The sequence below is a fragment of the Chionomys nivalis genome, chromosome 11, assembly GCF_950005125.1.
Source record: "Chionomys nivalis chromosome 11, mChiNiv1.1, whole genome shotgun sequence".
NCBI lineage: Eukaryota > Metazoa > Chordata > Mammalia > Rodentia > Cricetidae > Chionomys > Chionomys nivalis.
Genome location: NC_080096.1, coordinates 4,196,630 through 4,222,074, shown reverse-complemented (window position 1 = coordinate 4,222,074; position 25,445 = coordinate 4,196,630). Strand labels below are relative to the sequence as shown.

The 25,445-nt window shown below is 48.3% G+C and overlaps 1 protein-coding gene across 2 annotated transcripts; it reads left to right on the top strand.

Moving 5' to 3' along the window:
- Window positions 1–701: 701 nt before the first annotated feature.
- Nol9 (nucleolar protein 9) lies at window positions 702–21,869 on the top strand. Of its 2 annotated transcripts, none has more exons than XM_057784543.1 (12): window positions 702–1,205; window positions 2,376–2,595; window positions 2,812–2,939; window positions 7,335–7,470; window positions 7,586–7,673; window positions 8,191–8,288; window positions 12,475–12,636; window positions 13,246–13,546; window positions 14,286–14,397; window positions 16,372–16,549; window positions 17,285–17,418; window positions 18,222–21,869. In XM_057784543.1, exons 1-12 carry the CDS (start codon window positions 717–719, stop codon window positions 18,354–18,356), a joined length of 2,181 nt encoding a protein of 726 aa, XP_057640526.1. In that variant the 5' UTR covers window positions 702–716; the 3' UTR covers window positions 18,357–21,869. The 2 variants fall into 2 exon arrangements, with proteins under 2 accessions (XP_057640526.1, XP_057640525.1); XM_057784542.1 differs by having other exon boundaries at window positions 7,583–7,673.
- The last annotated feature ends 3,576 nt before the right edge of the window (window positions 21,870–25,445 follow it).

Sequence of the window (25,445 nt, the reverse complement as noted above, 5' to 3'; positions counted from 1 at the left end):
CTTATTTTTCTTTTTTGCTTTTTGTTTGTTTTTGTTTTTGAGGCAGTCTCTTGCTTTCTTGTCCAGGCTGATTTTGAACTCCTGGGCTGAAGCCACCTTCCTACCTCTGTCTCACGGAAGTAACTGACAGATAGTACTGCTGGCTGTTAGAGTCTCCTGAGAGTTCCAGCAGTTACATGAGTTAGCAAACCTCATTTAGTAAGCCTGAGACTAGGCTCCGAGTGCTCACCTGCTGGCCCTAGTATTCAGACTTTCAAAATGTATTTAATCATCATGGTTTAACCTTGTCCTCCAGGATTGCTCCCATCGGCCAAAAGTCAAATGTATGCAAACCCAGCATTATACAAATGGACCGAATTTGTTTTAAAATGCCAACCCTGTTTTTATTGATTTATTTTTTTCTGTAGGAAGAAAAAGAAATCCCAGGTGGATTTCCTGAGAGGTGGCCTTGTGGTTAAATCCAGGGGCTTCGACTCCCACTCTTCAGCCAGCCAGGGTGGGGTTTTGCATTATGTAAATAGAGCCCTGGATGGGACCGCCAAGCTCGGGCCGCCCGAGCCTAGGCACAGTGGGTTGGAGTTCCTCATGTGCTGCACAGGCCGGCCGGGAGAGGGCGCCCGCAGCTCTGCACGTCTGGCACTGGGGGGCGGGGCGGGGCGGGGCGACGCGACGCGATCTCGCGAGATAGTCCGGGCCGGAGGCGTTCCGGGCCAAGCATGGCGGATTCCGAGGTGCTGCTCAGACGGGTTCCGAGCCGCTCCTCTTGGCAGCGGGCTCGCAAGGCCCGGTCCCACCTCCTCCTTAGCCGTCGGGGCCGTCGCCGGTTTGGAGTCCTGACCCGGGGCGAGCTGCGGCGCCTGCGACGGCGGCTGCTGCGGGCCCAGGCTTTGGGAGGCGACTGGAAGCTAGGTGTCACCGCGGGCGCGCACGTGGCAGAAAAGTGCAAGGTCCGGAGCCGCAGCGGGTCCACGCCGGGCACCGGGTCCACGCCGGGCACCGGATCCACGCCGAGCAACCTACCCTCGCCCCGCAGCCAGCCCACGCCGCGCCGCCAGCCCACACCGCGCCGCCAGCCCACGCCACGCCCGCAGTCCACGCCACGCCCACAGCGCGCGCACAACTTCCCACCCCTGCCGACGAACGTCACCCAAGCCGTGCGGGACCTAGGCTCCGGCCGAGTGTTGTTGGTGCTGCCAGCCGAGGAGGTGAGTCGCCCGCGGGGTAGCTTCTGGTGACCAGGCCGTGGTCCTCCGGATGCAGATCGCATGCAAGTCCATCCTCATCCTCCTGCTCAGGGATCTGTAGGCCTGCTGGCTGCGCTGTACTAGCAAACTAATGGGTCGGACTTGTTGGGTACGTAGCTGCCAGCTTTCCGGGTGTCCCAAATCAGTTAGCACTCCCAGCTCTCACGGGAGTGACGGTTGGCATCTCTTTCTCGTGTTTATGGGCCGAAAAACCGGGTAGGTCCTTTGCAGCCGGAGTTAGACAGTAGCACGGCAGAGCCAAGAGTTAAACTCAGGCGGTTTGACCCTGGTTAAGGATTGCCCTTCTTATGCCCGGAAGGAGTGAAGCCTCGGGAATTGGAGACGGGTATGCTGTTCGCCTTTGTAAGCGCGGGTTGGTAGAGTTTGTGAGTCTGTTGGGAGCTGCAATGGGGGTATGATGTTTAGGGTTAAGTTAAAACCTGACAGAATTTGGTCACTTCGTACAGTGTAGCCTTGTTTTGGTTTTTTATGTCTGAGTGTTTCTCCTGCATTTCCGTACATCATGTGCTTGCAGTGCCTGCAGAGGATCCTCTGAAACTGAAGTTAGAGGAGCTTGTGAGCCACCATGAGGGTGCTGGGAACCAAACATGGGTGCTCCGGTAGAGCCGCCAGTGCTCTAACTGGTGAGCCACCTTTGCAGCCCCAGTGCTGTGTACTTTGACACTTGGATGTGAGTTTTCACACCAGCCTCTCTGAGTGTAGGGAGGGTTAGATCTCCATGAGTCGAAGAACTACGCAAGTCAGTTCTAGGACAGCCTTGGCTACATCATAAAGGCCCTCTCTCAAGGGGATAAAGATCATTTTGATAAGTGAATAGCAAGTTAAGATTTTAGAATTTTGGGGGCTGGAGAGATGGATCAGTGGTTAAGAGCATTGCCTGCTCTTCCAAAGGACCCAAGTTCGATTCCCAGCAACCACATGGTGGCTCACAATCATCTGTAATGAGGTCTGGTGTCCTCTTCTAGCCTGCAGGCATATATGCAAACAGAATATTGTATCCATAATAAATAAATAAATATTTTTAAAAAAAAGAAAGATTTTAGAATTTTTCTGTCTTTGGTAGCAGTATCTATAATGTCCATAATGGTTTTTTTCTTCTTTCCCTGCTAGGACTTTATTTTCAGTGGGATATGCCGTGTGACTTGCATCTATGGCCAGTTGCAAATCTTCGGCCATATCATCAAACAAGGCCAGCCCGCCCAAGATGTGTTTTCTGCCTACACCCATTCTTTCCTGAGCATCAGGGGGATGCTGTACCCAGAACCCGAGAAAAGCGAAAAGGAGGTCAGAAAAGAGATACGGGCTCTGCTCAAGCCGCACATGAAACTGGGTAACTGTACTCTAAGTATTAAAATACTGTGATTTCCGCTGTTTTACACCAGAAGTTTTCCAAGACCATGAAGCTAGTAGGCAGCAGACTCGGGTTATGCTGCCTCCACCCAGACGTAAAAAAGTCACCTCTACTTCACAAGCCTGTAGTTGAGATAACAGCCCTTGGGATCTAAATTGTTACTAATTCTGAGGTGGCCTGCTCCTCTTTTTGCAGATGACAGACACTGGGTGATGCACTATTTCTGTCCCCTGGCCTCTGTCGTGCTGCTGGAGCAGCTGAGGTCCCCTGCCGTGGACTTCATGAGCTCCTATAAGTGTGCTTCTTACGTCTTCCGGCAGGAGGTAAGGCCCCGTACTCATTTAGGGCTGCTGGTCCCTTGCACCAGAGCCGTCACCTGAATTGTTGGGAGCACTTTTAGAATGATCATCCTCTGTCGTGTGTTAGGGGTAGCACTTCGGGGTGTCAACAGTTAGGAGATAGTCTCTATAGAAAGGTGTTTCATGGGTAAAGGCACTTGCTGAACAAGCCCGAGAATGTGGGTTCCATCCCAGGTGCTCGTGTAGGAGGAGAGAGCACGCCTGGGTTTTGTCCTCTGGCCCCCACTTACGCGGTGTGGCGTGCATTTACACAGGCACCTATAGAAAGCTCATCATGAACATTTCTCCTCCTCTTCTTCAGTTTCATTGCCCAGCAGAAGCCACCTCTTTATCAGTTATGGTAGGATAAGCCTGTAATCCCAGCACTCGGGAGGTGTAGTCAGGCGGATAAGGAATTCAAGTTCATCTCCAGCTAGATAGTGATGTGGAGGCCACTCTGAGCTACATGGCACCCCGTCTCCAAAAGAAGAAGAAAAAAGATATCAAGTTGGAGATGTCAGGCGCTAGAGTATGTGAGTCTGTAGTTTGGAGGAGATGGTAGGGCCATCTTCTGTTGAGAGCCTGCAACAGAGAGGGTATCCAAGAACACAGATTAGGTGAGAGAGAGACAGACAGCATGGGCACATTGACGGAGTTTGAGAGGGGAGAGGGTATGAGGTCTGGGCCACGTCACTCGAGAGGCGGTTAAAATAAGGAAGTCACAGAGGAGCCAAGGAATGACCAGGGGTGGAGGGTTTGCCAGTCTAAGGTGGTCTAAGAAAGTCTACAGATGCAGAACGAGGATCTAGACCAGACTGGTTTTATTTTATTTTATTTATTTTTTTTTATATTTATTATGCATACAATGTTCTGTATATATGCCTGAAGGTCAGAAGAGGGCACCAGACCTCATTACAGATGATTGTGAGCCACCATGTGGTTGCTGGGAATTGAACTCAGGACCTTTGGAGGAGCAGGCAATGCTCTTAACCACTGAGCCATCTCTCCAGCCCCCCAGACTGGTTTTAGTACACTGCTGAGGGACAGCCTCCCGATGGAGTCAGGAGGTGGGGAGAAGGAAGCTGAAGGAACGCAGTGGCTCCAGGGCTCTGTAGTGAGAGGTCATCATTGTCGAGAGGGCATTGTGAACCACCTTGCTTGATCACAGCCGGTGGGAAAGCAGGATGGCTAGAGTGACAGCGCTGTGGAGGGGAAGCTCAGCTGGACTGCCCTTGAGTCCATGATGAATGTGTTTGCTTATAAGGCCCTGTGGCCTTGGGAGGAACGAGCGATTCTACCTGTACGTGCTTGCACGCATGCTAGTGCAGGTGCATGCAGAAGCCAGCGGGCACCTTGAGGTTTTGTCTGTCTTTTGAAACAGTCTCTGGTTGGCCTGAAGTTTACCAAGGAGGCTGGATGTCTGTCACAGCCTCCGCGTCCTAGTCCCAGGTGATAAGGTCGTACACACCCACACCCATGAGCGCTTCATGCCTGGGTTCATGCCCAGGGCCTCAAGATTATTGGCTGAACTGTTTCCCCGGCACTTACAAGCGGTTTTTAGTTTTGTTTATTTTATTATTATTTGGTTTATTTTATTTTTGTGTGTATGTTTTGCCTGCATGTATGCTTATGCGCCACATGTATGCCTGGTACCTGAGGAGGTGCTGAGAATCAAATTCCTGTCCTTTGCAAAAACAGCAAGTATTCTTTTTTTTGCTTTTTTGTTTTTTGAGACAGTTTCTCTGTGTAGCCCTAGCTGTCCTGGAACTTGCTCTATTGACTAGACTGGCCTCAGAGATCTGCTTACCTCTGCCTCCCGAGTGTTGGATTTAAAGGCTGCACCACCAATCCCTGGCGAGGCTTCCTCTCTAAAATGACTCTAGCTCTCGTCAAGGTGATATAAACACTGACTAGCGCAACTGTCCCCTTGTCAACTTAACATCGACACACACAGGTTATTAAGCCATAACCTTCCCTGTCTGTCCTCAATATCTCATATTAGTGCCAACATCACAATGGGTACCAACCATTCCAATTTGGGTTTGTTTTATTTGTCTCATTTTTTTAAGACAGGGTTTTTTTGTGTAAGCCTTGGCTGTTCTGGATCTTGCTCTGTAGATCAGGCTGGCCTCAAACTCATTAAGGAGGATCTCTTATAAGTTCGAGGGTAGCCTGGTCTATGTTGGACAGCTTGAACTACAGAGACCCTGTCTCAAAACAAACAAATAAATGCTATGGCACCACCCCTCCTGGCTGGGCATTTTATTGTATAATCACCAGAAGACAAATAGGTGAGGGACAAGAGCAAGCAAAGAGTTCTTTCATAGTTCCTTACCACTGGGAGAGGGAACCAAGACATTCCTGACGTGCTATGCAAAAGGAGATGAAGGTGGTCGGGGCATGGATGTGCTTTTGTGATTATGTTTCAGTATTTAATTATGTGGGTATACGCACATGTGTGCCAAGTTTCTTGGAGACCAGATGTATGAAGTTAGAGTGCTGGAGCTGAAGTTACAGGAGGTTGTAAACCAGGCAGCATGGGTGCTAGGAACAGAACATCTGCCTTCTGAAAGTCCTCTTAACCTCTGGGTCTGGGCCATCTCTCCAGACCCCACCCCCACCCTTTTTTTTTTTTTTTTTTTTTATTTTGAAACCCGGTGTTACTATGTAGCCCAGATGGCCTCAACCTTGTATTCCTCTTGCCTGTGGAGTTCTGGGATTGCAGACAGATGCTACTGTGGTGGCTACTGTGGCTACATTTATTTATTTATTTATTTTGTTTTTCAGGGCAGGGTTTCTCTGTGTAACAGTCCTGGCTGTCTTGGAACTTCCTCTGTAGATCAGGCTGACCTTGAACTCAGAGTTTGAGTTCTGCCCCTGCCTCCGGTGTACTGGGATTAAAGGCGTATATCAATGTGGTTTATATTATTATTTATTTATGTGGGGAGGGTTGCCTGTGTGTCAGTGTACATACGCACGTGGGGTCAGAACGTGATGTGGAATGTCTTCCTCAATTGCTCTCCACTTATTCATTGTACAAGGTTTCTTGCTGAACCTGGGGCCCACCAGTTGCAGATAGTCTAGCTAATCAGGGTTTTTCCAGGGTTCTCCGTTCTCTGTCTTCCAAGTACTGGAATTACAGGCCACCCTCACACCTCCCTAGTTTGCATCAGTGCTGGGGATTTGAACTCTGGTCCTAAAAACTAGAGTTTTATCCACTGAGCCATCTCCTTAGCCCTCACGTGAGTGCATTCTGAAGAGTTTTGTTTTGTTTTGGTTTGGTTTTTCGAGACAGGGTTTCTCTGTAGCTTTGGAGCCTGTCCTAGAACTAATTTTTGTAGACCAGGTTGGCCTCGAATTCACAGAGATCTGCCTGCCTCTGCCTCCCAAGTGTTGGGATTGATTGATTGATTGATCGATTGATTGATTTATTAAGGCGTGTGCCACCACTGCCCGGCTCTGAAGAGTTTTTGTACTCATTTATATGTCTGTGTATGCCCCTTATTTTTAGTAGGCCAGAGGTGAAGTTAACAGGTGACTGAGCTGTGTGACATGAGTGCTAGGGACCAAACTCCGGTCTCTGCGAGAACAGTGATCGCTCTTAGCCACTAAACCATCTCTTCAACTCTGGGCCTCCGTTTTTATCCCTCACAGAACTCTATAACTCTCGGGAGGCACCTGAGGCAGGAATGCCCTCTGTGATTGCTGACTGCCTGAGGATGCGTTGTGGGTAGTTTCTTTTCTTCTCCTCTTCTGTATGGTGGACGCTTTTCTTCGGAACCTCCCCACGGCAGCTAGCACGAGCCCTTTGAAGGGCCCTTATGCTTCCTGAGGACCCCGGTGTAGACTGAGGACAGCCGCCTTTGCCTCTTCAGCTCCATGTGCTGTGCTGTGTCCTGTTTTGTGTTTCATAGATGGCCTTGACTTTATTTCAGATCAGCCTGTCCTCCCGCCGTGGCCTCTGTTGAACTTTCCCTACATTTTAATCCCTTTCTTTTCTCCAGAGGCAGCGGCAGCCTGAGAGCGGATATGTGCTTCAGAGAGAGTAGGCAGGCCAGGGTGATGGGATGTGCTTTAATGTACTGAGAGAAAGGAACAAATTTTTGTTTTGTTTTGTAACTCACAACTATATGTTGATGCTCAGCGGTAGTGGTGCACACCTTTAATCCCAGCACTCAGAAGACAGGGACAGGAAGACTCTGTGACTTTGAGGCCAGCCTGGGCTACAGAGCAACTTTCATGACAGGCTCCAAAGCTACAGAAAGAAACCCTGTCTCAAAAAACAGAAACAACTGTATGTTGCTTATTACTTTAGAAACAAGCAAATGTATATTTTTAAGGAAACTTTCCTTAGGGTTTGAATGAATTGTTGTATTTCAGCATTATCCTGCGCGGGTTAACGCTGAGTTTATAACCTTGAAAACGATTGGCCTCAGAAGACAGCGGAAGAGGGCAGGCATCTTCTTGAGTGACAGTGCCCATTGTGCCCTGGAGGAGCTCGTCAGTGTGTCCTGTGGTGAGCATCCCCTTCCATGAGTCTCGTGTTCCCCAGAGCCTCGGGCACTGCGCAGCTACAGTCCTGAGGACTGGCTGGCACTGGGGCTCACTGTTTGTTTTACCTGCAAAAGTAGATGGCTGCCCTGTCATCCTGTTGTGTGGCGCTTGTGACGCGGGAAAGTCCACGTTCAGTAGAATACTGATTAACCAGTTACTGAACAGGTAAGCATGCTTGTGTTTTCATTCGGTCATCTGGGCATGAAGTGAGATTCAGATACAGAGACTTGGTTTTTGTGTGATCCTTTGGGGCACAGTCTTACTCTCTAGACCAGTCTGGACTTGGATTCTTGGTGATTCTCCCGCCTCAGTCTCCCCAGTGCTATGATTACAGGTGTAAGCCACCATACCCAACTTGGTGGAGACACTGGGGGTGGGATTGTGTTTGGCTCTGAATGCTGTGGACTGGGCAGTGGCATTCTTCATGTGGTGACTCTGACCTGTAGAAGAGGGGGTGCTTGGACTTGATCTAAACTGGTCCAGATGTCATCTCTAAGCCCAGAACTGAGCTGTTACGTTTTTGCAATAACCTTGCCTGTTGTGAGTGGGATGGGGCCTTGCCTTTAGCGTCTGGAGCGTGACGGCTACAAGGCTGCTCGGGGTGACGATGTCCATGCAGCACAGAGTCACTGCCACAGAGGTCAGCTGCTTAAGACTGGTCTTTCTCTTTGCCGATTTCCAGCCTCCCTGGTGTTGACTACCTGGAATGTGATCCCGGGCAGACGGAGTTCACGCCTCCTGGCTGCATTGCTTTACTTAACATTACAGAACCGCTGCTGGGTAAGTATTGTGTGTGTTGCATGTCTTGGGCTTACGAGGTTTAAGAGGAATCACATTCACAAAATTTTGTGCATAGTGAAGCTTTCACAGCAAACTTGAGTGTGCTTATTTTAGGAAATGCTTTATGTAAACTTGTTAATATTTTAAGTCATTGGTGTTTTGTCTGCATGTATGTCTGTGTGAGGGTGTCGGGTCCTCTGGACCTGGAGTTACAGACAGTTGTGAGCTATGTGGGTGCTGAGAATTGAACCTGGGTCCTCTGAAAGAGCAGCCAGTGCTCTCAACTCTGAGACATCTCTCCAGCACCTGTTTTGTGTAAATTGCAAAGACATCTCACTCTAATAACATGTTAGGCGACCTGAGCCCTGGCCCAGTACTGTTGAGCCGTGCACAGGTTTGTTCTCTGCAGTCAGGGGACCGCGTACTGTCCTCTTCCTGTTTCAGAATGCATTTTAGAATTAGAAAGCATGCAGAAGCAGTGTGCTCATCTAAGCCACACCTGGGTGTATAAATCTGTTTATAGTGTTGTGCTTCCCATTGCTACATCCATATTTTCTTTGTTATCTCCTAGTGAAGCGCTTCTCTCCTTACAGACCACTTGCACCTCTCAGCTCCTAATTGTTCTCTAGCCCAGTTCTGTCCCTGGGAATGGACCTAATTAGCCTTGTAGGTGAAACAGTCAGTACTGCATCTGGCTTGTTTACCAGCTTCTAGTTTATGGAATGTGTCAAACTTAATCTCAGACTAAGGACATGGCTTGATGGGTAGAAGACCCGGCCACACAAACCTAATGGCCTGGGACACGTAATAAGGATGGATCTGGTTTCGTGAATCGGCCTGTGACCCCAGCACTGCTATGGCAAGCTGGAGGGCAGAGAGACGAAAACCAGCTTGCATAAATCATACACACACAGAGAGAGAAAAGAAAATTAGCTTAGTTTTCTTTGTATGTCTGAGATGATTCCATTACATATTTGCATCCTGCGTTTTTGTCCACCCAGCTCTTGCGTGCCCTACAGTGTGTGTGGAGATGAGAGAGTCGCTTTGGAGGATTAGTTTTCTCCTTCCACCTTGTTGGGGTGAATTTGGGTCCCTTATTTTTTTGCTGCTTCGCTGCATTTACCAGACTAGCTGATCTGCAGGCTCTTAAGTGGCTCTCGCCTCGCTGCCCCCCTCTCCCTCAGAGTGCTGCAAAGGCAGATGTGTATCCCCAAATTCAGCTGCTCATGGGTTCTGGGGACTGAAGTTTGGTCAGCAGGCTTGCGTGGCCCCGCACCTTTCCCACTTGAGCCCTCCTCTTCCCACTGTGGGAGTTCTGGGTTTCTGCTGCTGTGGACAGCGCTGCCATGAGAACAGGGGGCAAGTACACCATCAAGACCCTGCATTCAGGTTCATTTGTGTGCCTAGATGTGCGGTTCCTAGGTGATGTGATAGTCTCCTGTTGACCTTTCTGAGAAATTACCAGACTTTCACAGTGGCTGTGCTGTCTTTTAAGTTGCCACCAGCAGTATGCAGGGGCATTAATTCCCTTTGATCTTCTTGGCAGTGTTGCTTATTTTGATTACAGATCCCCAAGCAAGTGTGTATTTTGTACTTCTGTGACCTTAAATAGAGTGTCCTCCTCTTGAGTGTTTATATTTCCAGTGCTGTTGGCCACTTGTAAATCTCAAAAGAATGCCTATTTAAGTCCCTGGAGTTTTTATTCTTTTGGTTTTTGTTTGTTTGTTTGTATTATTTTGTTTTGATATTTCAAGATGGAGTTTCTCTGTGTAGACTTGACTGGCCTGGAACTCGCGCTATAGACCAGGCTGGCCTCGAATTCAGAGATCTACCTGCCTTTGCCTTCTAAGTGCTGGGATTAAAGGCATGCCACTACTGCCTTTATCTTGTTTTGCTTTTGAAGCAAGGTTTTTTTGGTCTGTGTAGTCCTGGCTGTTTTGGAACTCATAGAGATCCACCTGCCTCTCCCAAGTGCTGGGGTTAAAGGAGTGTGCTACCATGCACATGTTTTGTTTTTACATTTATTTTACACTCACTTATTTTGAATAGGATTTGGGTTCAAGTGTCTTGATGCGCATACACATACATACAGAAATCCAGTGGCAACTTGTAGGAGTCACTTCTTTGTAACGAGTTTTTTTCTGTCCTGCCAGCTCCCAAATACTGACTTGGAGATACCTTACTAATTGTGAAAGCTTGGCCATGAGTTCAGGCTTGTCCCACTAGCTCTTATAACTAATTAGCACATATTATTATTAATCTTCGTTCTACCACATGCCTTTTACCTACCCACTCCCCACTCTACCCACTCTGTGTGTCCAACTTATTCTTGTCTTTTTTTTTTTTTTTTTGGTTTTTCGAGACAGGGTTTCTCTGTGGTTTGTTCTTTTTTTTTTTTTTTTTTTATTTATTATGTATACAATATTCTGTCTGTGTGTATGCCTGAAGGCCAGAAGAGGGCGCCAGACCTCTTTACAGATGGTTGTGAGCCACCATGTGGTTGCTGGGAATTGAACTCAGGACCTTTGGAAGAGCAGGCAATGCTCTTAACCACTGAGCCATCTCTCCAGCCCCTCTGTGGTTTGTTTTTGTCTTAATGTCTCCTGCAAGCCAGATCCATCCTTCTGACTTCCTCCTTCTCTGCCAGGAAGTTCCACCTATGCTTTCTGCCTAGCTATTTCTCAATTACAGCAACACATTTTCACACATTGTACAAATATTCCACAACAGTTCCTTCTTCCCATGCAAGTTTAGGAGAACTACACTGGCCATCAGCTCAATGGAAGCACCTTTATCTGATGAGCAGTCATCAGCCTTGACTTTTTATTTATTTATTTATTTTTGATTTATTTACTATTTGTTTATTTATTTGACTTTACATGATAGGCTTTCTCTATGTAGCTTTGCCGTCCTAGAACTTGCTCTGTAGTCCAGGCTGACCTCGGATTCATAGAGATCTGCCTGTGCTTCCTGAGTAATACTGGGATTAAAGGCATGCAGTACCGCCAACCAGTTTAAGACTCCCCCCTCTAAGATTTATTTTTAATTATGTGGCGGGGGGAGTGTATGCACATGAGTGCTAGTCTCCTTAGAGGTCAGAAGAGGGTGTGAGAGTCCAATGAAGCTGGAGTGAGAGCTGATTGTCAACTTCTTGACATCAAACTCAGGTCCTCTGCCAGAGTACATGGTCTTGGCACTGAGCCGTCTCTCCAAACCTTGGGGAGATCGGGCTTTTACTGTGTAGCTCTGGCTAGCCTGGAACTTGCTGACCTGGAACTCAGGTTCAGATGCTTAGCCTCCCAAATTCTGGTATTAAACATGTGTTCCACAGCCACATAGTGATGGTGTATGTCTTTGCTCCCAGTACTTGGGAGGCAGAAGCAAGTGGATCTCAGTGAGTTCCAGGACAGCCAAGACTGTTAGACGGAGAAACTCTGTCTCGAAAGTATGTACCACCACTTAGCAGGAGATTATTAAAGGTTATTAATTGAATTTTCGCTAGGGCTTTATAAGCCCTAGAAGGTGGGGGTTCATAGTTGTATCCCAGATACCTGGAATAAATGCGGTCATGTCAGAATATGATCAGAGTTTACTTACATACATGAAATTGGGAGTGTATTTGTATGACAGGGTTTCTCTGTGGTTTTGGAGCCTATCCTGGAACTAGCTCTTGTAGACCAGGCTGGTCTCGAACTCACAGAGATCCGCCTGCCTCTGCCTCCCAATTGCTGGGATTAAAGGCGTGCGCCACCACCGCCCAGCTTAAGTTGACTTCTAAAAACATAATTTGATGCTCTTCTTGGTGGTTTGAGCTTTCCTAAGATCTTTGTCAGGGTTGGCAGTGTCACAAAATCCTGCCCACTGTTGTGTGGCTGTGGCGTGGTTATGTTTGCTAGGTAGTGTTGTAGATAGAACCTCTGTAGCAGCGGGTCTCAACCTGTAGGTCATGACTCCCACGGGGGTCATACACCACACAGGGGTCACATACCAGATGTTTACGTTACTATTCATAACAGTAGTAAAATTGGTTATGAAATATCAAGAAAAAGAATGTTATGGTTGTGGATCATCACAACATGAACTGTATTACAGGGTTCCAGCGTTAGGGAGATTGAGAACCACTCTGCTGGAGCCTTCTGTATGTTAGAAAAGTGCTTGATTCCTGACTCCGGCTTTTGTTTTCTAGGACCACCTTACACCCACCCGAGGAAGCCACAGAGGATGGTGTATTATGGAAAGATGACTTGTCACAATGACTATGAGAATTATATTGAAATAGTGAAGTATGTGTTCAGAGACTACAAGAGAGAGTCCCCACTTATCATCAATACGATGGGCTGGGTGAAAGGTAAGCCCGTACACATGTGATGCAGTGTAAGCAGCTACCATGAGTGCTGTACAGGTGCCCTGTGCTGTTTTCATACGTGTGTGTTGTAGTGTTCAAATGAGGGTCAGCATAGGCCGTTCCCCCTATGTAACTGAGGGCAGCCTTGAACTTGTCAACATACCACCTCCTCCCCAATCAGGATTATAGGCATCACTGTTTGTTTTTTGTGGTGCTAAGGGAATGAATATTCCACCAAGTAAGCCAGAGCTCTAGTTTCTGGTCTTTTGGGTCATTGATTATGTTTTAATCAATTGACTGATTTTGGCTTGACTGTTTTGTCCAGACATTGTGCACAGTGTCCTTGGAAGCCAGAAACCGGTGTCAGATCTTCTCAGGTGTGCACACGCTGCCTGGTCAAGTCTTTCTTGATTTTCTTTTTGTGTGTTTTTGGTTTTGTTTTTTTCAGAGGCAAAGTTTCCCTATGTAACAATCCTGGCTGTCCTGGAACTCGCTCTGTTAGACCTCGAGCTCACAGAGATCTGCCTGCCTCTGCCTCCCGCGTGCCGCACCACACCAGATCCGTGCCTTTGGTGCTTACTACGCCGTGCTCTGGTCTCTCTTCCATCGCAGATGATGGACTGCTGCTGCTTGTTGACCTGATCCGCCTGTTGTCTCCCAACTACGTCATTCAGTTGTATTCTCCCCGGGGTCCTACAATGGCCTCTCTGACCCCAGAGTATGTAGAGCTCACAGACGGCCTGTATACAAAAAGCAAGATCAGGAAACGTCGAGGGTTTGAAATTGAAGAATTTGGAGACAGTTTGGATTTTACTGAAGAAGAGAAAGACTCCGGTCCAGTTCCGGTCTTCCCTGGACATAAGCTGATGCTTGTTTACTCAGAATTTCCGTGTAGTAAAAATGAGAAAAATAGGTAAGTAAAGTGTCATTTGGGTAAAGAATGAAGCTTAGCCGGGCAGTGGTGGTGCACATCTTTAATCCCGGCACTCAGGAGGCAGAGGCAGGCGGATCTCTGTGAGTTCGAGACCAGCCTGGTCTACAAGAGCTAGTTCCAGGACAGGCTCCAAAGCCACAGAGAAACCTTGTCTCGAAAAACCAAAAAAAAAAAAAGGAATGAAGCTTCCTACAGTGGGCCGGGCATGGCATGCTCACTTGTTTAGAGAGCGGGTCATGGTGACGCTTGTCTATCATTCTCGCACCTCAGAGTGGGACATCATGAGTTCAAGGCCAGACTACTGTGAAGCCCTGTAAACAAAAAAAAGAGAATCCTCTTAAGACTTTTCAAGACTTTTCAGGGGTACCACTGATGTACATTTAAAGGAGAATGATTCCTGTTAGGAGCATGGAGATGGAGCTTCCCATGCCGGTGGCCAGAGGCTCGGTGCTGAAGAGTCTGGGTTTCCTGGAGGACTGTGTCAAGAGAGAGTTGTGGGTGGAGACCTTGAGGGGGACGGGGGCGGGAGGAGAGTGTCTTATTGGCCATTAGACCAGGGTATGTGCTGGCAGTAACAACCACATCTCCGGCTCTAGGGTGGGGATATCTTGAAAGAGCAAGGTCTAGTGTGCTACCTAATGATTGAGATGCTGGTCTCTTCTGCCCCCAAGTGGGCGTGGTATATTCTCTATTTACCTTGTTGTACTCTACTTTTCAGGGCCAAATACAACAAAATTTTTCGAGATCTGGCGGTGTTGGGTTACCTTAGCCAGCTGATGCCTCCTGTGCCAGGGCAGCTTAGTCCTTTGCACAGCCTGACGCCCTATCAGGTAATCAGAGCTGGCGGGAGAAATGGTCTCTTTACTGATAAAGTGCTTGAGTCTCTGGTGTCCTGGCTGCTCTGCCTCCTCCTGTATATTACTTCCCTAATTCTCAAAACAGCCCTGTGATTTAGATTCTGATATTATCCCCATTTTTCAGATGGGAAAACTAAGGAATGATGAGGCTGGGTTACCTGAGAGAAGATGGAGAGCTGACATTTGGTCCTTGGCTGGCAAGCTTAGTATGTGGTGTGGATTGTAGTTTGATGTCAGCTGATCTGGTGGCCACCTCACATTTATACACTTTCCACCTGCACAGTGGCAGTGCCTGACGTCTCAGGATGCTGCAGAGCTCTGTGAGCCTTCCTGGTAGTGCCTGGTCCATAGAGCAGCCTCCTGAGCACCTTGTTATTCCTAGCGGGTAGCAGCACCAAAGTGTTTACAACTTCCAGTCCAGGCTGCTGGGATGGCTTTGGGGAGAGCTCTATGGTGACCGTGGCAGCCATGCTCCTTTGCTGTGGATCCCAACACAGAGACTCACTATTAATTATAAATACTCGACCAATAGCTTAGGCTTGTCTCCAGCTGTTTACAACTTAAATTAACCTGTTGTTTGTTTGTTTTTTAATCTATGTGCTACCCTGAGGCTCGTTCACTTCCTCTATGACCCTCCCACGTTGTTTCTTCCGCTTCTGGCTTGTAACAATGAGAGCAACACATCTTTACAGTGTTCAGAAGGATTTTTCCACAGACTGTGTTGACGCTCAGCCCAAGCTTCATATGCATGTGCACTCGCACACATCCTTCGTGTATGTGCACACACACTCACACTCTCTCAGTGATTTTGCTGTGACAACACCATGACCAAGAAAGGCAGTGTGTGTGTGTGTGTGTAAACTGGGCTTAGTGTTTCAGAGGCTTATGGTCTAGGATGGCAGGACAAAGGCATTGGTGGGAGGAGCAACTGATGCCTCACATCTTGATTCATAGTAGGAAGCTCAAGCAAGCTGGGAATTATGTGAGTTTTTTTTTCGTTTTTCAAGACAGGGTTTCTCTGTGTATCGCTGTCCTGGAATTCTGTAGACCAGTCTAACCTCAAACTCAGAGATCTGACTGTCTCTGCCTTCTAAGTGCTGGGATCAAAGGTATGCACCACCACGACCCAGTGCAGTGGGATTGTTTTTAAAAGAAAGCAAATTCCTATTCAACAAAACACAGGTGGTAAAAAGACCCAGAAGAAAAGCTGAGCTGAGACTGGAATGGCAGACCGGACTGTCATTTTCCCGGTCGCTGCCAACACCTACTGTGACGTCCGATCAGCTGCAGCCTTAGCTTGCTGGAATCTCTTGACTTAGCATCCTCACTTTACGTAGCCATAGATCCGTGACTTTCTAGGCTGCTGCCTGAACAACTTTCCTCTCATCAATCATTCTATAAAGAAATGCCCTGGAATCCTACAAGTTGACGCTGATGCTCGTGCTCTTGTCTCCTGTTTTGGCTTTGTTTTCAAGTTGAGGGGAGACAGGAATGAAGATCACATGGATAGAAGGACGGGAAGGAGGGAACTATGTCACCCAGTCTGCCTTGACCTTCTCACCCTCCTGCCTCTGCTTGCCATATGCTGTGAGAATAAGCATTGGCCACCCCATCTTTGGCTGTGCTAGGGATCTGCATTTTGGGCCAGGACTTCCATCAACCAACCATCCTGATTTATCTTTTCAAAATCCAGATTTTTGTCTGGGTATGATGACCCAAGCCTGTAATCCCAGCACTGGGGGACCATAGACAAGAGGATCCCTGGACTTGGTGGCCTGTCAGTCTAGCCAAATCAGCAAGCTTTAGGTTCGATGAGAAACCCTTTTTCTCAAAAAATAATAAGGTGAAGCTTTATGTGGTGGCCTGTTGGATCTCTACTTTGAGGCAACCTAGGCTACCTAGGTAGAAGTCTGCCAGGGAGATGAGCATTTGTGGTTTATTCTCTAGGTCCCCTTCAATGCAGTTGCTGTCCGGATCACTCATGCTGATGTTGCCCCTGCCCACATACTGTACGCCATAAATGCCAGCTGGGTTGGGCTTTGCAGGATCCTGGAGGACATGAAAGGATACACTCGGGGTCCCATCCTGCTTGCCCAGACCCCCATATGTGACTGTTTGGGCTTTGGTGAGTTGAGAGTGAATACTGTCTGCTTCACTGTACACAACTGGTATTGACCTGTACACGGAATTGAGAAACGCCTGCCGCTAGGGAGATGAATGTCTTTTCTGTGTGTATGCCTCAGCATTGACACGCTGCCTGCATCAGAGCTACTCAAGGTCTTCTGTTAGCCTACTTTGGTTCCTTACAACAGGCGGATGTTCAGATTCTTTGTACTCTCTTAAAATTTATTTTATTTTAGCTGGGCATGGTTGCTCACTCCAGGAGACATGTGGGTATGTGCACATGAGTGCAGATGTCCCCGGAGACCAGAGATGTTGGGTGCTGGGTTCCTGGAGCTGGAGGTACAGCTGCCTTGAAGTTGGTGCTGGGAACTGAACTTGGGTCCTGTGGAAAAGCAGCAACCAGCCTTAAGCCTGCTGAGCGATCTCAGTAACCTTCAATTGCTCTTTGTATTCTGAAAGCAAAGCGCTAGAAATTAAAACACCTTAATTTATTCCATGTGCATCTGTCTGCACCACTGGCCTGGTGCTCTCAGAGGCCAGAAGGGAGCGTCAGATCCCATGGAGTGGAATTGTGAGCCACTTGATGGATTCTGGGAAAGGCACCTGGGTCCTTTGCAAGAGCAACAGGTGTTCTTTCCTGCTGAGCTGTCTCTTCAGCCCCACATAAAGCTCTTAATGTCAGGTGCTTGAGCTGTGAGACTCCTGCAGTGTGGCTGATGCTGCTCTGTGTCTACAGGCATCTGCAGAGGCATTGACATGGAGCAGCGGATGTACCACATCATCACCCCTCTGCCTCCAGAAGAGCTGAAAGCTGTGAACTGTCTGCTGATTGGTTCCATTTCCATTCCACACTGTATTATCAAAAACCAGGTGAGCCCACATGGGAGAGTCCTGCAGGGAAACCCGGGTAGGCGGAAATGAGCTGAAGTTGGCTGCAGTCAATGTAGCAGGTGATTTATCTGGGAGACAGACACTATATTATGTGGTTTGAATGACATAAGATGGGATATTGGGTGCCTCAGAAGGTTCAAGTCAGGATCCCAGTGTAGAGCCAATAATAGGGGAGGATGTGGAGAGCATAGACACCTCCTTAGGACTGCCCTCCCAGGGACAGTCTTTTTTTTTTCCCACCTACTAGGTGTGTGTGTGTGTTTTTATATATATATATATATATTTAAATTTGAGAAAATAAAAAGCCCAGCTGGGGAGTGGTAGCACACACCTTTTTTTTTTTTTTTTTTTTTTTTTTTTTTTTTTGGTTTTTCGAGACAGGGTTTCTCTGTAGCTTTGGTGCTCGTCCTGGAACTAGCTCTTGTAGACCAGGCTGGCCTCGAACTCCCAGACACCCGCCTGCCTCTGCCTCCCGAGTGCTGGGATTAAAGGCGTACGCCACCACTGCCCGGCCAGTAGCACACACCTTTAATCCCAGCACTCAGATGGATCTCTGAGTTCAAGGCCAGCCTAGTCTACAAGAACTAGTTCTAGGACAGGCTCCAAAGCTACTGTGGAAAATAAAAAAAGTAAGAGCCCTTTGAGTATCATCCTAAGTGTCTGGAGCCCCACAGACCTGCTGCCCAGCTGCCTTCACACTGGCTTCCAGTTGGGAGAATCCTTCTGTTCCTCGAGGCTGTCTGGACAGGTCTCAATGCTGTTTCTTTGTGTTTCCGTTTCAGCCTGGGCCTGAAGGGACAATTCCTTACATCACCACAGCTTATAATTTTAAACTTCCTGGAGCATCGGAGAAAATTGGAGAAAGAGAGTTTGAACATGCTTCCCTAGGGTACAGATTCTACAGAAGGAAAAAGTAGAGCCTCAGTATAGACGGAGGCTTTCTGCCTGCGAACCTTGTCCTCGAGCTCAGAGTCGGCAGGTCGGTGGGGCTTTGTGACTGTGAACAGCGCCCTCGTGTCCAGTGAGGTTCATGGGACTGGACAACGTGCTGCAGAGTAAATAGCTCAAGACTCCATTTTTTGTTTTCCCTCTAAGACATGGTCTCCATCATCCAAGTGTGGCATTACCGTTCTGTGTCAGCACACCCAGCTTTCGGGGTTTTCTCTGAAGCTGTTTGATCTCAAACTTGGCCTGGACTGCTTTCCGACTGGCCGTCTGGCTGCCTGGCTGAGTGAAGTATTTCCTGACGGACTGTGGAGCAGTGAGGAAAGCTGTGCCTCATCACCAGACCAGAAGAGCACAACCCTCTCAGTTCACCAAGGACCTGACCGTTGCAATCGAGATAAAATTGGGGAATCCAGGACCACAAAAACGTGCCAAGAAATGGGCAGCAGGCTGACCCAGCAGTCCTCAGGCTCAATGCGCAGGTGCCCGGGTCTAAGCAGGCTGGATGGACACGAGTGGGAGAGGCTTACTTTGAGCCACCTGGACCTTACCAGTTAGGTGAGGTGGACTCAGATGCCTGGTCCTTGGATGCCATTGAATCTCCTAATTGTGCAGTCAAGTGTTACAGGGTTGTATTTGCTCTGTTTGTTTCTCTGCCATTTTAATCATGAGTCTTTATGTTGAAGAAGTTGCTCTGACATCCAGAAAGCTTCCAGATGGTTCTGTAAGTCTGGGTGTGCTCTGATTGACTCCTCTGTTGAGGTGGGACACACTGCCATGGGTCCACCAACCTGTGAACAGACACCTTGTGCCTGACTTGGGCAAACCTTTGCTGCCAACGCTTTCTTCTAGGTATCTGGAGGCTACTGCCAACGCCATTTTTTTCCTGACTGTATTTTGTAATTAGAAGTGACTGGGTCAGGTCATTTTTGTGGATGAAAAATAATCAGGCCACTGAGGAACTCCTTGAGTTGTCGTGACTGACACATCAGGATTTCACCTTCTAGCAGGATCATGTTCAAAGATCATTCCAGCCTGGGAATGGATTAATAATGTTTATGTTCACGCATACCATTGATTATCTCTGTCTTGTCTGGGACCATACCACCCTGAGTGTGCCTGGTCTTGTCTGCTTGGACCCCATCTTTGGCCTTGGCATTTGAAAAACCCATTAGGAAGCTGGGCAAGTGGTAACGCATGCCTTTAATCCCAGCACTTGGGAGGCAAAGACCAGAGGATCTCTGTGAGTTCAAGACCAGCCTGATCTACAGAGTGAGTTCCAGGACAGCCAGGGCTACACAGGCAAAGACACTGTCTCAAAAAAGAAAAACCCATTAGGAGACAGAACTGCAGCAGCCTGGTTGGTCTGAAACCCTCAAGACCATTTAAGGACTCACTAATTAGCTGTCCCTTATTTATATATCTAGCTTGAGCTTGTGTTGTGTCTATTTGGTGGGGAGGGGCGTCATCTCACATTGCCCAAGTAGGTGCCTGTGGGCTCCATTGCTTCTGATTTCTGAGGTGGCGGATGTGCACAGCCTTAGCCTTGCACCAGCTCTCTTCTGCGCCCTCCCCAGATCTTCCTGTCTTCACAAGAATAAAGACCCCGAAATGTAGGTCTCCAGTTTGTGTTCTCCATAAAGGTGCGTTCAGCTAACCTTCACTTGTGGGTCCCCACCAGTAGAGACCTGGTGTCAGCAGTAGAGGGATCTGTGGGCATTGGGCAGGTGGCTGTGAGGAACAGTCATTGGGAACCTTCTCTGGGGAGAGCTCTTGCTGTGGAACCTAGCCTTGGTAAGACCTGCCACAGTGTCTGTCCGTGTGATTGTGGTATCGGGGCATTTGGGGCAAGGAAGAGATTGGACTCTGTGCCATCTTTTTGGGGTTTTGTTTCTGTTTTGAGCCAGGATCTTGCTATGAACAGGCTGACCTCATGTATGATCCTGCCTCAGTTTCCCAAGTGCTGGGATCACAGGTGTGTTTGTGTGAAGTTTCTGTTCACATGGTCTGTTTTGGTCCCCTAGAATCTTAGGAGTGTGGTGTACAAGTTTCATACATAAGAACTCCACAGAACCACACAACAACAAACTCCAAGTTAGTTTTTGTGGCTTCTTAAAATCAGACTCTAGGAATTATTTCCTAGATGTGGGGGGTCTGGTGTTCCCATAATCACTGTCCCACGGAAATCATAGACAACTCAAGGCCCAAGAAAGTGGCCCTGAAGAGGCTGTGGGAACAAGCCCGGGTCCTTGGGTTGATGTGCTTTTCCAGAGCCTGGACAGAGGTGAGTGTGGTAAGAGGCCAGGTGCAGGGAGGCTGCTGAGTCCTGTACTGGACCTCCTTGATAAGAACTGCCTGATCCATACATAGTGTGCAAATCAGATGGTGTAGATAAAGAGCTCTGAACCACAATAAAACTCAGAGAAATTGGGGTTCAACCTGAAGATCCAAAAAGAAAAGCAGCCAGCCACTGGCTCTTACCTCTACCTCAGTCCAAAATGGTGATTTTGTCTCTGGGAATCTCAGAACGAGACTGTGAGAGCTGTCTCCTCCCGTTTTATAATCCTAAGACTGGGATTAAAGGTGTGCACCGCTCAGTTTCTATGACAACTAGTGTGGCTACTGCCTGATAGGCTGACCAGCGGGGCTTTTTTACTCTCTGATCTTCAGGCAAAGCTTTACTTATTAAAATACAAATGAAATGCCACTACAGGGCCCCTTTGAATGTGCTGTGGGAAATGCTGCTGGATGAACCAGGGCTCTGTCACCTAAGCACTCAGCTGCTGAAGCAAGTTCCTGAACCCTCTTCAGGAGGTGGGTTTTTTTCCCCCTCCATTTCCTGTTTACTTTCATCTTTTCTCTCCACTCTCCCACTCCACAGCATCTTATCTTAGCCCAGGCTGGCGTAGAACTAACTATAGCTTAGGCAGCCATGCTTGACCCTCTGCCTGGATTCCAGGGGCGAGCCTCTTCGGTCTGGCAATGGTTTTCCTAGTGGTGTACCTGCGCAGAAACCACCTTGTGGGGAAGTCTAGCCTGGGTCTGTTTCCTTCTCCGGGTGTAGGGGGAGGGCAACGGGATTGTCGATAAGATAAAAGGTCCTGCCAAGGCTCAAGCTGTGGAAAATGGTAGTGATTATTCTTGTGTACCTGTCTCTGGCGGTTGCAAACTCTTGGAAGGTGAGCATCAAGGTTTTGTCCCTCCTGAAGGCTGGGCATGGCGTGGGCACAACCCCTCACCTGTCAGGCTTTCCCTCAGGTTAGTCCTGTTGCCTTGCGTCCTGTGAGAGAGCAGCGATAGGGCAGGTCCTCAGTTGCTCTGATAAACTCTCTTTAACGCCCTTACATACTGTGTTTAAAATTGTCTATGTCCATGTGGAAAACAGCCCTTCCGTGCCCACGGCATAGGTGGCACTGGGAATCCTGTGACCGTCACATCTGACTGTAAGTTTAAGAATCATTCCCCACTGTGTGTGGTTTCTGACATCTCCCATTTTGCTATGAATTTGATCATTAAAATTTTTGTGAACAATGAATTTGTATGCTTTCAGTATGTAAGATATTCCAGGTAATCATTTATTTGGGTTTTTGTTTGTTTTTGTTTTTGAGACAGGGTTTCTCTGTGTAGCCCTGGCTGGCCTCAAACTCGAGATCAGCCTGCCTCTGCCTCCCGAGTGCTGGGATTAAAGGTGTGCGCCACCACCGCCCGGCTCAAAAAAAAATTTAAAAAGGAAAGAAAATAGCTTTGTAAGGAGGCTGATTCCTAGGAATCCCATCAGCCACTATTCATTCCCTATCTGAGGCTATGTAAGGTAGGAAAGGGTACTGTGTCTCCGGGTGACCTGGAAGGGGGTTATGCACCAAGAAGAGTTCAGGAGTTTTACTGGATTGTGTGTTTGAAGCAGGGTCTCAACCTGAGCTTGACTGTGTTGACTAGGCTGGCCTTGAATCCCTTCCTGTCTCTGCCACCCCAGTGCCGCGACTAAAGGTGTGCATCCAGGTACTAGAGACTTGGCTCAGTAGTTGAGAGCATTGCTGCTCTCGCAGAGACAACCACGCTTGATTCCTAGCACCGCTTGGTGCCTCACAGCTAGCCATAATTCTGGTGCCCTCTTCTGACCTCCACAGGCACAGTCATGGTGCACATGCATGCAAACATACATGCAAGCAAAATGCTTCTTTGAAGCCAGGTGGTGGTGGCACATGCCTTTAATCCCAGCACTTGGGAGGCAGAAGCAGATAGATCTCTAAATTTGAGACCAACCTGGTCTACAAAGTAAGTTCCAGGACAGTTAGGACTGTTACGGGGAAAGGGGGGAGGCTTCTTAAATCTTAAAAAGAAATATAAAGCCGGGCGGTGGTGGCGCACGCCTTTAATCCCAGCACTCGGGAGGCAGAGGCAGGTGGATCTCTGTGAGTTCGAGACCAGCCTGGTCTACAAGAGCTAGTTCCAGGACAGGCTCCAAAACCACAGAGAAACCCTGTCTCGAAAAACCAAAAAAAAAAAAAAAAAAAAAGAAATATAAAAGAAAATATGCACCCCCTCATCTGGCTAGAATTCAGAGTTTTTTGGTTTTGTTTTTTTCGAGACAGGGTTTCTCTGTGTAGCCCTGACTGTCCTGGAACTCACTGAGATCTGCCTGCCTCTGCTACCCAGGTGCTGGGATAAAGGCACCAAGCCAGCACCACCCAGCAAGTTCACAGCTTTTTAAATGCAATGAACCTTAAACTGGTGTCTGTGTAAGAGATGCCTCTGAGAATGCAGCCCAGCTCAAGGCAGCTGGTTTGCCCTGACCTAGCGTGGCCCAGCGAAGAGAACCAGACTTTACGGACGAGCCCAGCTTCAACAGTGGCTAAAATAAACAAGGGGGCCATCTGTGCTGAGAGGGGAAACCCACGTGACCTGTAGGGCCTCTTTGGAAAAGCCTTGCACGTTAAATACCCCCGAGGCTTTGCCAGGAAAGAGCAGCTGGAGGGCGGGCAAGGTTGCAAGCATAGAAGAGATGCACCCAGGCATGGGGTGAGCCTGCACCGCACATGCCAGAGCTGAGTAAGCAAAGCCTTGGGAATCAGCAGATAGAGCTGAACTGGACAGACCAGGGCCTAATCTGAGAAGCCTGGGGTTGCCATAGTTTCTAGCCTGATGTCATTAGGACAGCCAACAATCACTGGCTAGAGTTTTTCTAATGCTTTTGAACTTGCTTAGATTCTGGGACGTGACCAACTCTGCCAAGTAGAAAAAGACACCTAACTAACTCTCAGGCCTCTCCCCAAGCAGCCCAGCCAGGTATCTGCTGCTGGCCATGGGGATCACAGAGGAGCTGCTGCCTGCTATTGCTTTCTAGGAAAGGACGGGGGTGGCATCATGCAAGCTCTGGAGTCTACATATTAAAATATTTCAAATACACCATGCCCAGGAGACAGAGTCGAAAAGAAACAGACTGGATGGGATGAGAGCTCTGAGGTTTTTCTGTGCAGACAGATGCATCTAGAGAAGTTAAGACTGGCGTTCAGCGAAGGAGAGGTCCTTGAGTTTACAGCTAAGCAGTGAGGCCAGGTGACCGGAGGGAGAGCAAAGCGTGAACTCAGTCCCGGCAAAGCTGACTCTGCCTTCATTCAGAAACTGGCGAGTTTGTTTCTTTGCAGAGAAGACGGAGTGGAGTGGGGAAAAGTAGGTCCCAGAGAGGCCAACCAAACCCATACTGGCCAAGCTGTTCTAGACCCTTTCAGAATTGCTCCACAGGCTGGAAAGTGTCTGTAGTCATCTGTGACTGGGTGGATCAGGAGTTTAGAAATCAGATGGCTGACGCACGCCCTTAATCCCAGCACCAGAGGCAGCAAGATCTCTGTGAGTTCAAGACCAGCCTGGTCTACAGCGTGAGTTCCAGGACAGCCAGCGCTCAGAGCTATACAGAGACAAACCCTGTCTTCAAAGTCCTCTCAACCTTTTAGCCATGGACTCTGATTTGGAAGGTCAAATAAGAAAAATGTCAAAAACAAAAAATGTCTAATGGGCTGCCCAGAGGTCTTAGCGTGTAGATAGGCTCGCCATGCCCATCCCCAGCAGCCACACGGAAGTGAAAGGAGAGACTCGACCCCAGAATTGTCCCGTGACCTCCATACATGTCATGTTGAATATACACAAACACAATAACATTTTAAAAAATATTAAGGGGGGGGCTGGAGAGATGGCTCAGAGGTTAAGAGCATTGCCTGCTCTTCCAAAGGTCCTGAGTTCAATTCCCAGCAACCACATGGTGGCTCACAACCATCTGTAATGAGGTCTGGTGCCCTCTTCTGGCCTTCAGGCATATACACAGACAGAATATTGTATACAGAATAAATAAATAAATATAAAAAAAATATTAAGGGGGAGCTTGAGAGATGGCTCAGAGGTTAAGAGCACTGGCTCCTCTTCCAGAGGATCTGGGTTCGAATTCCAGCACCCACATGGCAGCTCACAACTGTCTGTAACTCCAGTCCCAGAGGATCTGACACCTTCACACCAACGCACATGAAATAAAGTTAAATAAGTTATTTAAAAAAATATTAAGGGTACCTAACACCTCCCTACAGATGGCCAATTTGTATACATTAGAGTTCGACTCCCGCTGCTAGGACAGGCTTGGTCCCCAAACTCCTGTACCCCTCAGTTGTTTTCTCCCTTTTGTGGTGGTGCCAACTGAACCCAGGGCCTCACACACACCAGGCAAGTGCCTTACCACAGAGCCGAGCTGCAGCCTACCGTTACGTTTTCCTTGCCTCGTGGTGTTTACACGCTCACTTTGATTTTCTTTTCATTTATGGTGTGAATGTATGCACACATGCCACGGCTTGCATGTGAAAGTCAGAAGACAGTCTTGGGCATCCCCCGTTCTTCCACCAGGGGTGCCCAGAATGGAACCAGGTCGTCCCCGCTGCACAGCCAAAGCTTTTGCCTCCTGACCCACCTCCGTAGCCCCCTCACTCGTTATGGGCATCTGGGTCCCTCTCATGAATGATGCCTTTGTGGATGCCCGCCTACCTCTGCACCTGTGGAAAAGGACCACAGAGGATGGAATA